A 16,969-nucleotide genomic window follows, 5' to 3' on the forward strand; every position below is an offset into this window, starting at 1 on the left:
AATGTATTCCATAAATTTGATACGCGCGTGTAAAGGAGACATACCAAATTTGATAGCTTCAGGATTTATAGGCCGAGCTTTAATTTTTTCTAAGCAATTCATTTGAGATGTGGTTGCGAGACATATGAAGCAAGAAGAAGATGCAGGAGTTTCGGTTACAGCTTGAGCCGTTTTGCCATCCAACATTGTAAAGAAAAACTCATGCCGAACTTTAAAAACTCGATTTCGTATATCAACAACTGAATCTTGTATTTGTGCGATTTCCGCATCTACTCTATTTTTTTCAGCTCGAATCTTTTCAGGGGTTTCCTTTGCGAATTGAAATTGGATACATCGGCAATATCTCGTAGAAGAAGGACGTTCGTTTTTCCATACTACGTTGTTGTTTATTCGACAGGACAAATTTAATGGCACTATTGATGTCATAAATAGATTAGAATCACGTAACTCTTTATCACCAAGTTTTTGGCTGTATTCGCATTGTCCAGACGCACCATCACAACCCCATTTAGAATACATTATTAATGATTCATCGTCAATTTCAGCGATTTCATCCTCAGTCATCGAATGAAGCAGCCGCTTTGCCGTGTGGTCTATAAGTTCTTGTAAATCAATAGACGCTGAAGTATCCGTAATTGTCATGCTTTCAGGATAACACCTTTTCTTCGCATCCAAAATCTTACTATAAGGAGGAAGAATGTCGTGGCCCTCTTTTTTTAAACCTTGTCTCAAAACTTGGCATTGATATTTCGACATTTCCGTTTGTATAAATATAGCAAGTGCTTTGTCAGCGTCGATATGGTGCATTTTTGGAGCCTTTGTGCGTGATTTAGCAGCACTTTTAATTTGCTCATCGGAATATAATGAACGAACTTGACTTATTTTATATCGTTTAGCACGCGTACAGCAATTCTCAAACTTGTTTTGAGGTCTACCGACTCTTTTTGTAATTTTTTTTGAAACAGAAGCACACTCTACATCTAAATTGAAGTGAAAAACTCCTTCAAGCCAACTACTATACTTAGCTTCAAATTTGGCTTTTGTCCTGCTACAAGTATTCCATTTTTTATTGAAGTGTGGTAAAAATCGCTGTTTTATTTGAAATAAAACTTTTTGAATTTGAGAATCGCTGACGTTAGGGTAAGTATTTTTAAAGAATAACTGTAATTTATCAAGATCGCGATTATTATCAATGATCTTTTTATACAAAATTTTATAGGAAATCGAAAAATTTTCCATTTCAATAAAGTAATTCAATAATTTCTAATTATTTAAATAAGTATACTCGTATAGAATCTACGGAATGTTTGGTTTGTAAGAAGGAGCGAGTATTTTCCTAGTAAGTGCAGTATGTCAATGAACTTACACAAAAAAAGATGGCATCAAAGTAAATCCAACTGCATTAATCAGAGACTGAACCCATTACAAAATGTTGTCTAAAAAGCTAAAAATTAATGTCAGGGTTGAAACTTTGATAAGATAGAAAATATTTATTCATTAACCAGTACACAATATACTTGTAAAACAAATTATTTAAATGAAATATGAAATTAAGCAAAATGCAATTAGAAGAATGTTTTCTTGCTAATTTCGAATAAAGGCAGCTAAATTATATTTGTCGAACTCTCCAAGATAACGCTGCGATTCGCCGGTGGCTACACTTTTTAATGACATTTATTTCAACTCCTTGACTTTATTCTCAAAAACATTTTTTTATTATTCCAAATGCTACTTCGACCAGTATTTGTATTTCATCAACAAGTGCTTTTACACAGTACATAACACAATTGATTTCATCAAGATTTTGAGCTAATACGAACATTTAAAGACCTCAAACGGCCAAGGTGGCAGCTGGTGGCAGCTGATTTTACATCTATCTGATTGCGCAGAATGTACTTAATACTAAAATATAGTACTCAGCTTGGAGAAGAGTGGAGCTTTTTTTATAGACCTCCTAATCGCATACTCTTTTACATATTTTCTTTCGATTAACTGATTTATGTTCTACTAAGACCATGATAACTGGAGGAACGATATTATATATTCTATCTAAGGTACTATCCATACCTAATATAAAAATCATAACAGATTTTAAATATTGTTCATCCAGCTAAGGAACTTATTAATCAACCTTTTATGAAAAATATTCAGAAAAACCTGCTGCCAGCGATAGTACAACTTTGGCGATTTTTCCTGCGCAGCACATATCATATAAATAAATGAATTTCTTTTTTTCAGAAACCTCATTAAATTAGCTATTCAGAAAAAATTTTTTAAAATATTTTTGTTAATTTTCATCATTTGGAATTTTTTCCGCCCAGAAACCACTGTGCGGCGCTCGGAAAAGTCATCAACATTTTTGTACACTTTATACCGTTGATTCCACATCACAATAAACTTTTTTGATTTTTTAATAATTTTTGCAGCCGCGGCGTAAGATAATTTCGGCCCTTTCGAATGCGCGCATAAAAATACCGCCTCGAAACGCTTTGCGTACTTCTCACTACTTTTTGTTTAGTTGCGTTTACGGGAAAAATTCGAACGACACTAACCTGAGTTAGCACTGGCGTCGTAGCCCTTGAGTGGGACTATTACGCAGCAAAAAGCAGAACGAAGTATATCTTGAAATTACAAGAAAACAAATCGGTTCTTTTCTTCTAACACAGACTGTATTTTGTTTCTCGCCAGCATCGCTTAATGCTTTAATAGCAAGGTTTTTGAACTGTCTTTGGCCTCTGCATATTGTAAGCGCACATCGAAATGGTGTAACTGCTTAAATACTTCTTCATTTCGTCTGAGTTCAGCGTGTATTTCCTTTGTATTCAGTAAAAATTCTCTATATTGTCGTTGTTTATTAACTTTTCTATTTTGTATCTGTTGCTTTTACGGCTTTTCTGTCAATAGTTATTTTAAAGACTGTTTGCTTTCCCTATTGTCCGTTCACAGTTACATATGAACAAGTTACTCTGTTTCTCTGATCAAGCGACAGTTAACTATCGCCGAAGGAGAGTTACTAAAAATTTAAGGGTGCGGCGAACCAAAGAGGTCACTGACTTGCAAATTAAAAATTATATTTTAACCCGCTTTAATTTTATTGTGCGTAAGCTTTGCAAACCCGAATAGAACTGTTTGTACAAAATCATTTAACTTACAAGTTAAGTTTTAAACCTAACGACTCCCACAGTAACTTCCACAACTCCAATTCTGTTGATCTTGCGATTCTCAAGTTTATGGGCAATACGGTCAGTCTCATCGGCAGAAATAAATACCATTAGAGGCTATTAGAAAGAACTTTTTCTGTCATTTGGTGTGCCATGCTTACAGTGGATTTCATGCTCCCACAAACTCATTCGGCGACATGCCTCCAAATACTCCCATTTTATTTGTTATATTTTTCATGTTTCTTTATACATAACCTTGTCAAAACTAAATTTAAAACCTTATAAAACCTGTATATTTTTTCCATTTTTCCAATTTTACAATCAACCAAAAACCAAACCCTCATGTGAATAAAAAGGACGTAAGTCTTAACTTTATTATCTCTAAAATGTGAAATCTCTTATTCTACTTTGTTAACTTAATTCCTATTTCAATATTTTATTTAATCATTATTTTTCTTTTACATATATAAGTACATATATTCTATATGCTGTACGCTAGATTGGAAAATAAATAATAAGTAATATTATATGTAATGTACTAGCAGGGGGGGAGGAGGGAGTATAAATAAATTAGATTTTAATAAATTAAGCACATGTGGCAATTAGTTGTCCGGCATTTGAATGGGGATTAACCTGAGGAATCATGTAATATACATATTAGTTGGGGCGATTCTCAAAGCAGTTCATGTTAGTTGTAAGTGAAATGTCGATTTACAAAGACTTTTTAGTTACATTTTGACGAAAAGTGGCAGGAGCAATAGGACAATTAAGAAAGCTCTTCTGTTTTCACTATAATCGGGTGCCAAGCATTGTCGTCAGCATGAAAATTATTAATTCTCGCCACACTACTGCCCGCTCTATCACTTAAAACTATACCGCTTCCCTCCGCATTGGTATTAGGTTGAAAACTTATGCGACTCTCACGCGGTTGATAACTGCTTTGGGCTTTTGACTGATCTGATGCCTGTGATTTTGTTATTGTATGGGGATAGATTTGTCCATTTCTGTTGTTAAAATCTTTCTTTTGTTCACCATTTGTTCCAATTATTGCCTTGGATGTAGAATATCTGTGGTGTTCGAAAAAGTCGATAATAGGATGATAGCTATAGTTGATTCTTTTTTGGCCGGGACCAGATGATGTTCGGATAGTATCTTCTGAATCACTCAAGCCAACGCCAACATCGTTGACTTCATCCTTCGCATTAGGTTCAGAGCTATAGATAGAATTTACATGGTAGGAAGGAATACGTTGGGGCTGCGCTGGCGTCGATTGGGGATGGTTGAATACACTCCACTGGTTCGGATATTCGGTTTGCGATGGTATTGCTCTCGAAGTTGTTTCAGCTGCATGTTTTGTCGATGTGGTCCCAGCTGCTGGGCGAAAGCTTGGTCTTGGCTTCTTCCCTGAAATACTGACGAATTGTCTATTTCTGTAAACACTGTTGATGTTGTTGCTGATATTGATTTGTTTTTGATGTGTGTCATTGTGGACGAAGCCCGACGCTGACGTTTGGTAGGTATTGGTGGCAATACCATCACGGTTTCCGATGACTCCACGTGTTCTGGTCGTTGTCGCCGGGGTGGTGAATTCTGTTGCCATGGGAAACTTGCTTGGGATGGTAGATAAGGTAACCATTGCCTTTGCTGCTGCGGTCGATGGGGTGCTGACAGTAGCTGTATGGGGCACAGAATGAATATGTTGCCGTTTTTGTGGAACTCGCTTATTAGGATTGGCAAATGAGCCGCCTGATATGTTTACCTCTTTCTCCAAATGCACTTCACTTGGCGAAAAGTCCAAATCTACACGAGCTTCATTGTATTTGTTGCCGGTACCCAGGCTTTTATAAGGGCGTCTACGTGCCGAGACCCTAATTATGTTTTTTCCCGTCGGTGCAGATGAGCCACTAGAAGAAGAACCGAAATGCTGATGCTGATGCTGTTGATTTTTATAGTCAAAAACTTCGTAATCTTCTTCACCACCGGGCGGACTCAGATAGGAACCCAGTGTTGGGTTTGGAGAATGAAGCTTGGCCCGTACGTTATGGCTATTTAACAATAGTTCATTGTTATCGTAGCCGGTATCCTGTTTTTTATGTTTTCCCTTAAAAGCACTATTAAATTTGTAACCTAGATCATCCTCGTCCTGTTCTTCATCATAGTCGAGCTCTTCGTTTATAGTTGAATACACGTCTACACCTGCAACTGGGGTGAAGTCTTTTGTTTTGCTACTAGCCAAGAGAGGAAACTGCTGCCTAAAACCATCTACTTGGCATGAACAACACGTAGGTACTTTGAAAATATCCACATGTAGACCTCGAGCTTTGTCCCAACTAAGCAGACGGTGAAAATTGTAGACCTGAGCGCAGTGGGAGCGATAATTTTGTGCCAAGTAGGAGCAACTCTCTTGGGGTGTACTAATTGTCAATTATAAAGAAACAATGACAAGTATTATGTAACTATAGACAAATTTTTTAAATCACAAATGGAGACTCACGTGCATTTTTCTAATCTTAAGGTTTGAGTGTGTTGCCCAGTGTTGACTATATACTTCCACTCCCCGGATGCGGAACGAGCTTTTTGAGGGCGCGCATATCGAACGATACTTTGGCACATCCCACCTCCACTGGCGTCATCTTCTCGCCTAAAATAAATTGAATTTAGAGTCAAAGTTATATCTTCAAAAGAGTTATACTAACCGACGAATGGAGAAGTCATCAAAATCTTCAGTGATGTCTAGCTGAGCAGATTTGTCGTGATAATCGGCCCATAGTGCAGTCATAGCGTTCTTGTGTCGTCGAATGCTGCCCATTATCTGATCTCTGACATGTTTTTAGTCAAATAAAAAAAAATAACAATCAAGCATTTTAATTTTAAAAGAGACGTGACAACTATAAACTTTAGATAAAAGAATAAGTAAGCGAAAAACTACGTGCAATAAGGGACCCAATTACCCCCTGGCAATGTTCCATCTAAGAGTATCTTTAAGCAAAAAGGACAATGAAAGTAAATAATAAATTATTACTAAATAAAAAATAAATATGTATTAGTGTTCTTTTTTACAACATACTACCACTTCTTAAACTAAATATGATATCCGAGCTATTAAAATCTACTTTTTAGGGTTAATGTAGTTCTTACAGCGGGTAATCTTCAGTTCGAATACACATGGAAGAAGTGAATCGCTCGCATTTTTTGGGAGGTGTAACACCGTTGCCTACATTATTTTTATGTGTTGCTATCTTCGAACGCATGAGCGACACTTGGCCGCGTTTTCTCTTCGTCGTTGGTTGTTTTGGTCGGTTGGGATGCATTTTACTGCTAGAAATGCGGTACCGTGGCCCAGCAATAAGCTCCTCTGGGCTTGGCAATGGTTCGTCCAAAGAACCAACTGGTAGGTCAGTAGCGACTTGCAAATCAGCCACCGTTCCATTCAAGCTGGCAAAAGCAAGATCCTCAACTTCTTTATATGACGGTGTGGACTGAAGCTGACTACCTGTGATTGGTTTGCTTTCATTTCCGGGCAACATCGTTATCATTGTGCTAGTGCTGTTGGTAAAACTATCACTAGTTAAATCTTTGGAACTAAGAAAACCGGAAGTGTTCAGTTGAACAGTATTTTCTCCAGCACCACGATTAACGCTATCTTCGTCGACTGAAAGCGGTACTGAACGAATCAGTTTGTGAACAAGCACTGGTGTAGCAGCCGCACGTTTGGTTCGCTTCACGGATTCCTCAATCGGGTTTATATTACTTTTGTTTGTTGGTGTAGGTATTTTTGTGTTAATAATCAGGGCCGCATTTTTTCTGTTGATTTCTTGCAATTCGTCATTTATGCTTTGTGGGTCTAACATTTCTTCACCAGTTTCGCTAAAAAAGTCTTCTAGCGATAATTCATTGTTGCCTTGGCCAGCGGAGACGGATAAACTACCAATATTCTTATCGTTGTCATCTTCAGTCAGTTCAACTGAAGATAAGTCATCGATACGCCTCTCAATAGCGGTTGGCTCGTCATGACGTTGCAGTTTAGATAACGGTACGTTAAAATCCAAATTTAAATATTTGCGAGCAGAACTGCGTACAAGATTTGCAATATCAAACACAATTGGCAGCAATAACTTTTCATTATCACCGAACATCATGCGAACCTGTAGTAAAAATTCAAAACGGAAAATAAGAATAAAAACAGTTTTTTCAGTCAATGAAAAAGCTAAGAGATATTCTCACCTGCTCTAATTTGAGTCCGTGGTCTCCCTTGGCATTAATTTGTGCTGAAATTAGCGCAGATAGAGCAAGACGCTGCTGAGACGATAACACACGTAATATTGGCATAACCTCCACAAATTTCTGCCGCAACGAGACATTCGTTAATGCTTTCGAAAGAGCACTTTTTAAAACATTTTCTCGCCAATCGAATGGTCGAATTTTATTATCTTCTTCAGAGTCAAAAAAAGTGTCTGATGCTTTTACAAAGTTCTGCTTAGCAGCATTTTGTGGCTTATCTCCAATTTGCTGGTTATCATAATCCCATTCGATTTCTTTGTGATCCGTAAAATCAAAATCAGCCAAATCATCTTCCGATGCTAAGGCTAGATGTAATAAGCAGTACAGCATTGCCCAGAAAAGGCACCGAAGTATGTCTATCTTCATACTTAATTCAATCCAAGACGAAAACTGAAAATTAAATTAATTATTTGTTTAAATTTATTTAAATTAATTATTAATGAATTATTTTTATTTATTCAGGTAATTCTTATGCAGAAGGATGGTTCCATATGTAGAAGTCCACGCAAGTGGGGAAAGTTACTGATCGCCATTCACTTGGGAGTGGCCAGGACGATTTTTCTGCATGTGGTTCAAGCACCTCACAACTCCCGGGATTAGCCCAAGTATCCTCTGGGTATCTTCCTGGGAGTGAGCTAAAGTGAGAAGGCGAAATATTCCAGGATGCTGGTTGTGCGCTGGGTTTGGGACCCGCCACTTAAAAACCTCCGCCAATGAAAACATACACAAAGCCTCGGATGAGAACTTCCAACACTGATGACTACCCCTGCAAACGAACTAAGGACTATAATTTGAGTGCATGCACCTGGAATGTCCGGCCCCTAATGGGGCAGGTACCCCTGCCCGGCTGGTTGATGTCCTCGTGAGAGTGAAGGCTGGCATCACTGCTATTCAAGAGATGCGATGGACGGGGCAAGGCAAGAAAACCGTAGGACCTTGCGACGTCTACCACAGCTGCCATGTAAAGGAGCGCAAATTCGGTGTCGGATTTGTTGTGGGAGAGAGATTTCGTCGCCAACTACTGTCGTTCACTCCGGTGCTTGGCGACTTCAACGCCAAGGTGGGCAAGGAGGGAATTTTTGGTCCCACAGCCGGAAAATCCAGCCTGCACAACGAAACATCCGGTAACGGACAGAGGCTGATCGACTTCGCCGGGGCCCGAAACATGGTAGTCTGCAGCACCAGATTCCAGCATAAAAAGATACACCAAGCTACCTGACTGTCTCCTGATCGAAAAACGCGAAACCAGATCGATCATGTTGTGATAGATGGAAGACACGCTTCTAGTGTATTAGATGTACGTACGATCCGAGGACTCAACATCGACTCAGATCATTACCTTGTTGCAGCCAAACTGCGCACACGCTTCTGTGCAGCGAAAAGCGTCCATCTAACTACGCAAAGAATGTTCGGCATCGAAAAGCTGCAATCACAATAGACAGCCAGAAGATTCGCCACTCGACTCTCACTCCCGCTCTCAGAGAGTCCTGCCCAACAAACCGGCATGCACGAGCAATGGAGCAACATTTCTCGTTCTCTATGTACCGCCGCCGAAGAAGAAATCGGATTCGAGGAATCTCATGCTGCCGCCGAAAGAAAAGATGCTGCCTATAGAGCCACGCTGCGATCGGGCGCAACGCGAGCCATGTGGGATCGCTACAGAGAGCTAAGAAAGGAAGAGAGACGTATTATTCGACAGAAGAAACGAGAGGCCGAAATACGTGAGGGCGAGGAGATTGAGATGCTGGCCAATAGAAACAACGCCCGAAAATTCTATCAGAAAGTTCGGCGGCTTAGAGAAGGTTTCAAGACCGGGGCGTTTTCCTGTAAGAACAAAAACGGCGATCTGGTGACCGACATTCCGAGCATTCTTAAATTATGGAGGGAACACTTCTCGAACCTACTAAATAGTGACAGCTGCGCATGTGAAGATCCCGATACCCCAATCGTTGACGACGGAATTGATGTTCCGCTACCCGACCATGACGAGGTGAGAATAGCCATAACGCGGCTAAAGAACAATAAAGCCACGGGCGCCGACGGACTGCCGGCTGAGCTATTCAAACATGGCGGCGAGGAGCTGGTAAGGTGCATGCATCAGCTCCTATGCACAATATGGTCGGATGAAAGCATGCCTGCCGATTGGAATTTAAGTGTGCTCTGCCTAATCCATAAGAAAGGCGATACTGCAATTTGTGCCAATTACCGCGGGATTAGTCTTCTAAACATCGCCTATAAGGTTCTAGCGAACGTATTGTATGAAAGACTGAAGCCCACCGTCAACCAACTGGTTGGACTCATCAGTATGGCTTCATACCGGGAAAGTCTACCATCGACCAAATATTCACAATAAGCCAAATCTTGGAAAATACCCATGAAAGAAGAATCGACACACACCATCTTTTGGTCGATTTCAAAGCTGCATTCGACGACTATGGCGGCCGCCGTAGCCGAATGGGTTGGTGCGTGATCACCATTCGGAATTCACTGAGAGGTCGTTGGTTCGAATCTCGGTGAAAGCAAAATTAATAAAAACATTTTTCTAATAGCGGTCGCCCCTCGGCAGGCAATGGCAAACCTCCGAGTGTATTTCTGCCATGAAAAAGCTCCTCATAAAAATATCTGCCGTTCGGAGTCGGCTTGAAACTGTAGGTCCCTCCATTTGTGGAACAACACCAAGACGCACACCACAAATAGGAGGAGGAGCTCGGCCAAACACCTAACAGATGTGCACGCGCCAATTATTTATTTTTTTTATTCGACAGTACGCAAAGGAGTTACTTGTATGTCGCGATGTCTGAATTTGGCATCCCCGCAAAACTAACACGGCTATGCAAGATGACGTTACTCAACACCAGCAGCGCCGTCAGAATTGCAAAGGACCTCTCCGTGCCGTTTGATACCAAACGAGGTTTCAGACAGGGAGAGATGTTCGAGAGGATCGTACGAGCCGCAGAACTTAATCGCTCAGGCACAATTTTTTATAAGAGCGTACAATTTTTGGCGTATGCCCATGATATAGACATCATCGGCCTTAACAACCGCGCTGTTAGTTCTGCCTTTTCCTAACTCGATAAAGAGCCAAGCGGATGGGTCTGGTGGTGAAGGAGGACGAAACGAAGTACATCCTGTCATCAAACAAACAGTCGGCGCACTTGCGTATCGGCACTCACGTCACTATTGACAGTTATGATTTGGAGGTTGTAAAGGACTTCGTATACTTAGGAATCAGCATTAGCACCGATAACAATGTCAGCCTTGAAATCCAACATAAAATCTCTCTTGCCAACAAGTGCTACTTTGGACTAAGTAGACAATTGACTAGTAAAATCTTCTCTCGACGAACAAAACTAACACTCTACAAGACTCTCATCATGCTCGTCCTAACGTATGGTGCAGAAGCTTGGACGATGACAACATCCGATGAAGCGACGCTTGGAGTGTTTAAAAGAAAGATTCTGCGCAAAATTTTATGACCTTTGCACGTTGGCAACGGCGAATATCGCAGGCGATGGAACGATGAGCTGTATCAGCTTTACGACGACATAGACATATCGCAGCGAATAAAGATCCAGCGGCTACGTTGGCTTGGTCATGTCGTCCGAATGGATACAAACGCTCCGGCTCTGAAAGTATTCGATGCGGTACCAGCTGGTTTTAGTAGAGGAAGAGGAAGGCCTCCTCTGCGTTGGAAAGATCAGATGGAGAAGGACTTGGCTTCACTTGGTGTGTCCCATTGGCGCCGGTTAGCACGAGAAAGAAACGACTGGCTTTGTTAAACTCGGTCAAAATCGCGTAAGCGGTTATCGCGCCAATTAAGAAGAGAAGAAGAATTCTTATGCATAACGGCGAATTTGCCTTTTATCACTCAAAATTAAAAAATCAAAGTCCTTAGGATAAAACGTCACACTAAATCATAATATCCTTATTCAGCATATTAACGCTCTAACTTTTTTTGTTTGTGTGTTTTCATACCACTTAGAACTCAGTTGATTGACTTGAAAGCAGATATGATATTGACGCCTCACTAAAATTATTATATTAATGTGCGATACAAATTTGGGCGATTCATTTTAAATAATATAAATAATATAAAATAAAAAAGTTTCATATAGTTATTATATTCGTATAGTTTCATACAGTTTCATATACTTCTCTTTTTTTTATCTTCATACGAGCTGATAAACAATGTTTTTCATAAATTCCTGGGGTGTATACCTAAATCAACAAAATAGTTTGTTAACGTGGGAACACGCAACTTATAGTTCGGTTTATCCGGATGTAGCTCACAAATGAGCGTCCTACAATGTGACTTATTGATAGTCATTGCAAGTGTCAAGCGATCTGAAAATTGCGGGCGATTAAATGGAATTTGGGGATCTGAAGGGACACTGATCCCTTCATCCGTGGCAAGAAAACAGCTTGGCTTTGAAGCTTGCTGTTACATTTGCCTTAGATTATTGTTATGGCCAATCGTGGGTCGTTGCACGGCTTCGATGCATTTAAATCCCGAAACCAAACGATTGGTTAACCAATTTTTTATTCCAAGTTGTATGACGAGATTCTCGGCAAATATATTAAGTTGAAGATTTCAACACTAGCATGTTAGCTATTTCTTTAGGATCATCTATAATAGTGTGGAAAGATTTGAAGGAAAGGTCATTGCTAAGCAACGACGTACGTCCTCTGAAGTTAACACCGTCAGCACCGATATTTTTTGAGGTGATGCTATGTGTAACATAGTTTACAAATGTTACAAATTCAGTAGCTTTGTACGTAATTCGGAAAGTTATCAATGTTACGTTTTCAATGTTAACACATGCATTGACAATATTCGAAGTAAACTGCCAAGCATATCATAGCATGATATTGTTTATGAATGTCATAGCATGATATTGTTTATGAATGTCAATTGAAAATTACACATCGCCTCCTTGGGGTCGAGATAAGGGGAAAATTAACACTTCGGTAATTGGAAGCATTCCACTAAACTACTTTCAACAGTCTTTCAGTCTTAATAAAAATATTTCTAGATGAAAATGCTGTTAAAAACCTCTTGATATATTGGTTTATAGTCTTACTTAAATAAGTCTACTTTTAAGATAGGTGACAACCATATTTTATTTATTTATTTATTTCGTCTGCTAACATATACCATAAAGGCTAGTTCTTACAACCTATACATAGACACCATGTCCAGAAAGCTTTAAGCATTCTATCGTGGCAACATACATACGTAACATAAGTTGTTTGTGTAAGATGTGGTGGTAAGTACTTTTTTGCAAAGAAGATCTGTTACCCATCGGATTTTATTTGAGGACATTTAAAGGGGTCGTAGGTGCCTATAGCATTTGAGTAGTTTAGTCGTTAATGCTTTAACTTTTCTAGCTGAGATTTTGTAGCGTATTCATATATAAGTTAAAAGAGTTGCAGTTACAGTAAAATATTGCATGTCGCAGTTGAATTTTGGAGTGGTAAACATTTTGCAATGTTGAGTTGGACAGTTAATGACGAAAATATGAAATTTTGATGGGGAACTTTCTCGTGCTTTCAGAAATCTTCAATCATTTTGATGTTTTATATGAAGCTATGACCTTTTGCCAAGAATAAATACCCTCGGGCACTGCAACTACCAATATCTTTCTGGATCATAGTCTGCCAAATTGATAGGTACATTTTAAAAAAATTCGTGGTATAGATGTAAGGCACTTTATTTGCATGCTTTAAAGTAAACTTTATGCATAGTCAAGAATTTAATCATTAGCATCTTTAAAGTGAAAATATACATGCGTCATCCATAATTAAGTCATTTTACCTTTTTACTATATCCGTAAAACTTAGTACATGCGGGTATAAATATAGGTATTATACATATATAGGTATTATATATTAGGTAGAGTTTCTCCTCCAATTCATTATGCCGTCCCCAAAGCTTTTTCAAGGCATAAATATGTATAATATTTTCAGTATTCAGGGACGGTCGTTATTATAAAAGAACCCTTTTTTTAATGCTTCATGCCTACAGTGCATTTCGAGCCAGGACAACCGAATAGTAGACACGGATCTACGGCGTAGATCCATGTGACTATAAATTGAAATCGTGTGGGGAAAATTTTGTATTTTCATAGAGAATGATTGTACATAATAAAATTGATCCAGCAAATATTTAGTTTAAATTATAAAATATATAAAAATGATCCCATAAGTAATTTACAATTTTTCTAAAATCTTATAAAAATTGGACTCAAAATAAACTTACTGGAAGATAAACTCAATGACATTTTAATTATTAACTTTACTTGTTCGCATACAATGCGACGTTTTGGAAAAATATGTATGAAATAACTTCTTTTTTTATTAATTAAGCAATCATGTATGAAAATATATGGTATCTGATTGAGGGGTTGTTTACAGCATTCAAAAAAATGTTTCCAAATAGTTTGCTACTCCGCATTATAGATATCTTTTGAATGCTGTTTAAGTTTTCAATTTGCTTCACAATGTCAATAAAAGAAACGCAACAGAAAAGCGGTAGTGAATGGGAAAGTAATGTATTTTCTCTAAGCCAAAAGCAATCCTCATCACCAAGTTGAAAGCTTCGACGTCCAAACAGCGAAAACGACCGAGCCATCTACGGGGCGAATGAACCGTTGTTAGTCGTGAAGATTCATCTTTTAACAATTTATTACTCTTCATGCAACACTTACAACTTTTGCAACAATGGCGGCAACATAAATGCAGCGAGCGAAGTAGCAACCGCCTCCATCTGCAGTGCTACTAGTTGCCGGTGCATGGCATTTGTTTTTTATCTTCATTCGATTCATTGGCGACAGGCCCGTACTTGCTGGCATTTTCACTTTCAAACAAAGGTCACATGCCAGCGAGAAGATGTGCTATTCATTATTGCTGTACTGACTCTCTAGTGAGATGCATAAATACAGCGGCTGGAATCCGCTTTCATTGCAAAGTTACCAGCAGGTTGCTAATCTGACGAGGCGCTTGCCTGTTTGCCTTGCATTCGAATAAGAAAAGTGAATCCTGGTTACAATAACATCTCAGTCGTGTGCATTGTAGCAGTGTGGAGTTCCCCTTCCCTCACCGCCCAATTGAAAAAATACGGAGAATAAAATCATTAAAATATTGCACCGAAGCATTTGATTAGCTTAAATATTTAAACACGCATACTACTCGTATATCTATATGTATATCACACTTAAAGATTGCATTAAATATGATACATATAACGTGGTACAAAACTCGTATTATACTTCTTGGTTAAAGCACAATCCGATCATTCTATTCTATTTCATAGTAAAATTGTATAGTCGTACTTACTACAAGTATATCAGTATTTAATTTGAAATATGCAATCACGCACTTTCTCCTCAAAACGAAACAAATTTTGTTGCTCTCCCGATTAGCCGTGACAAGCCTGTTTTACGAGTATCTCTTTTTGCCGTGTGGTATGGTTTTTACGCCACTAGAATTGGAGATGTAAACATTCTCTATATTAGTCTGGTATACCCTAATGTCCGAAGATCCACTTAGACATTACACACTGTAAGACAGTTTTGATGGCTTTGTGTTAACAAATAATTTCCTTTACTTTTTCCTACACTATATTTATACTACATATAAGTATGTAATATACCCAAGCAGGATTTTTGCTTGATACCTGTTTTACGTCTTCATTCTTAAGTAGCAAAAGAGTTTATAGACGGTAGGAGTTCTGATTGGTATTGTTTAGCATTCACAAAAAGCAATGAAAACAACTCTTAATGGAGGTGAAATCAAGAGAAACAAATATTAAATGCTGAACGCTTAGCTTTAGGTGCAAACTTGCGCCAAAGAGAAGTCAGAGACGGTTGTTTATAATAAAGGCACCAACAATAAAGAGAACCTTTAAATAGTACTATCAAGCAGGTTACCATACCAAACCACAACAGAAATACCAACAACAACAACATGAAATCAGATGGTGGATCTGAGGCAGAAAAATTTGACACAATTTTCAATTTGTTTTAAGTGTGTCTACATTTCTATGCATGTATGTGTTCATATGTGTCCACTGTATGTGTGGCGGTGGGGTGCTTCCATAACAAAGTGGAACATACAATTCATTGAATGAGATCTACGCACACATATGTATGTATGCATAAATTATATTTTTTATTGAGAAATCAAAGAAAGTTGAATTTCTTTCACCCAATTTCAAAAACTTATTCATTTTATGTAGTCATCAGTAATATGTGCACCTAAATTAGTGTGATTCTGCAGCTCTGTTTTCACACACCGTCAATTAATAGCTTATTATTCTCCAATAGCGCTAGAAGCTTGTACTCCGGTTGATATCTATGTATATCTATTTATTTATGTTACTATTCTGCCAATTTCTGCATGCACTTGTGCTCCTTGCTTCCCGAATTTTTAGTCGAATTCAGAAGTCATTTTTTAATAATTCCAATGTTCTCACTGCTATGTTTTTTATGTTTCTTTTATTTTTTAATGTTTCTTTGCACTCATGTATTCTACGCTTTTTATTCAGGGATTTTAATTATAATCTACAATATTAAAACTGGTGAAATTTAATTCAAAATGCCGAGGTTTTAGTCAATGCGCAGCGGTTTTCGAACGTCGTCTCACGTTAAGCTCTTGTCGCAAACTGAATTCAGTTATGTGCACTCAAAGCTAACATGGCTCCCAGCTCCCATTTATTTGTGATCGTTGTTGGTATTTTTATTTCCTCCGCAAAATACATTCTTCATACGGCATTCCCGCTGCGTTTGCAATGATGTTGTGGTTCGTGTTACGTTGGACAGTCAGACAGAAATAAGAGTTTAATGGCCATGGACTTTGGAAATTTTGGTTCTTTATTAGTGGTAATTATGAAATTCATCAAACGGATGCATAACATATAAGACAGAAAAATTTCAATTTTATTTCTATACTTACATATCAGTGATCGAGAAACAACTAAGCATTTAGAAAACGCTCCGACAACAATTTTGAGTGGATAAAGTGCTTATATGTGCACAGTTATGGCTCTCGTCGCGTTGTTAATATTTATAGTAGTAAGAGTGTAATTGCCACTATTTCTGAGCCACAAATTTGTCTCAATCGGCGACCGGTAGTAGTGTATTTCCACATAACTTTTAATTGGTGAATTCATTCATTGCTAACTTTTCCTGTGTTGCTCTTTGAGTTCGTTGAACACGAAAACTTATAAGACTTTATACATATGTATATACTTACATATTTACATTTACATTAGGTAACTATGTGATTCTTGCGATTGTATGCACACAAGTAATTATTAAATTGAATAACAATAGTAATATATAATTTAATGAAGCGCAAAGATTTAGCTAATATGTGACTCCAATGTAGCACCTTTGGAAGCTGCATATCAAGTCTAAGGTGCGAAGATCTAAGGATTTGGCATAGTAATTTGCAAATGGCAAGACGAAAAGCCCGCACTTGCAGCCCTCCATTCTGCTGGACCAGATGTGCTTCAGCAATCCTCTGTA

General features: G+C 38.3%; 1 protein-coding gene across 4 annotated transcripts; it reads right to left on the bottom strand.

Annotated features, from left to right (window-relative positions):
• Positions 1 to 3,504: 3,504 nt before the first annotated feature.
• LOC129241846 (neurotrophin 1) lies at positions 3,505 to 16,381 on the bottom strand. 4 transcript variants are annotated; one of them, XM_054878379.1, is made up of 7 exons: positions 15,698 to 16,381; positions 7,386 to 7,832; positions 6,300 to 7,306; positions 5,858 to 5,980; positions 5,656 to 5,802; positions 4,921 to 5,575; positions 4,266 to 4,835 (listed from the first exon to the last, which is right to left on the bottom strand). In XM_054878379.1, the coding sequence occupies exons 2-7, from the start codon at positions 7,806 to 7,808 to the stop codon at positions 4,389 to 4,391; spliced, it is 2,802 nt and encodes a 933-aa protein (XP_054734354.1). In that variant the 5' UTR covers positions 7,809 to 7,832; positions 15,698 to 16,381; the 3' UTR covers positions 4,266 to 4,388. The 4 variants fall into 4 exon arrangements, with proteins under 4 accessions (XP_054734353.1, XP_054734351.1, XP_054734352.1 ...); XM_054878378.1 differs by having other exon boundaries at positions 3,505 to 5,575; positions 15,736 to 16,378; XM_054878376.1 differs by having other exon boundaries at positions 3,505 to 5,575; positions 15,698 to 16,378.
• Between the last annotated feature and the right edge of the window lie 588 nt (positions 16,382 to 16,969).

This window comes from Anastrepha obliqua, chromosome 3 (genome assembly GCF_027943255.1).
Source record: "Anastrepha obliqua isolate idAnaObli1 chromosome 3, idAnaObli1_1.0, whole genome shotgun sequence".
In the NCBI taxonomy this organism is placed as follows: domain Eukaryota; kingdom Metazoa; phylum Arthropoda; class Insecta; order Diptera; family Tephritidae; genus Anastrepha; species Anastrepha obliqua.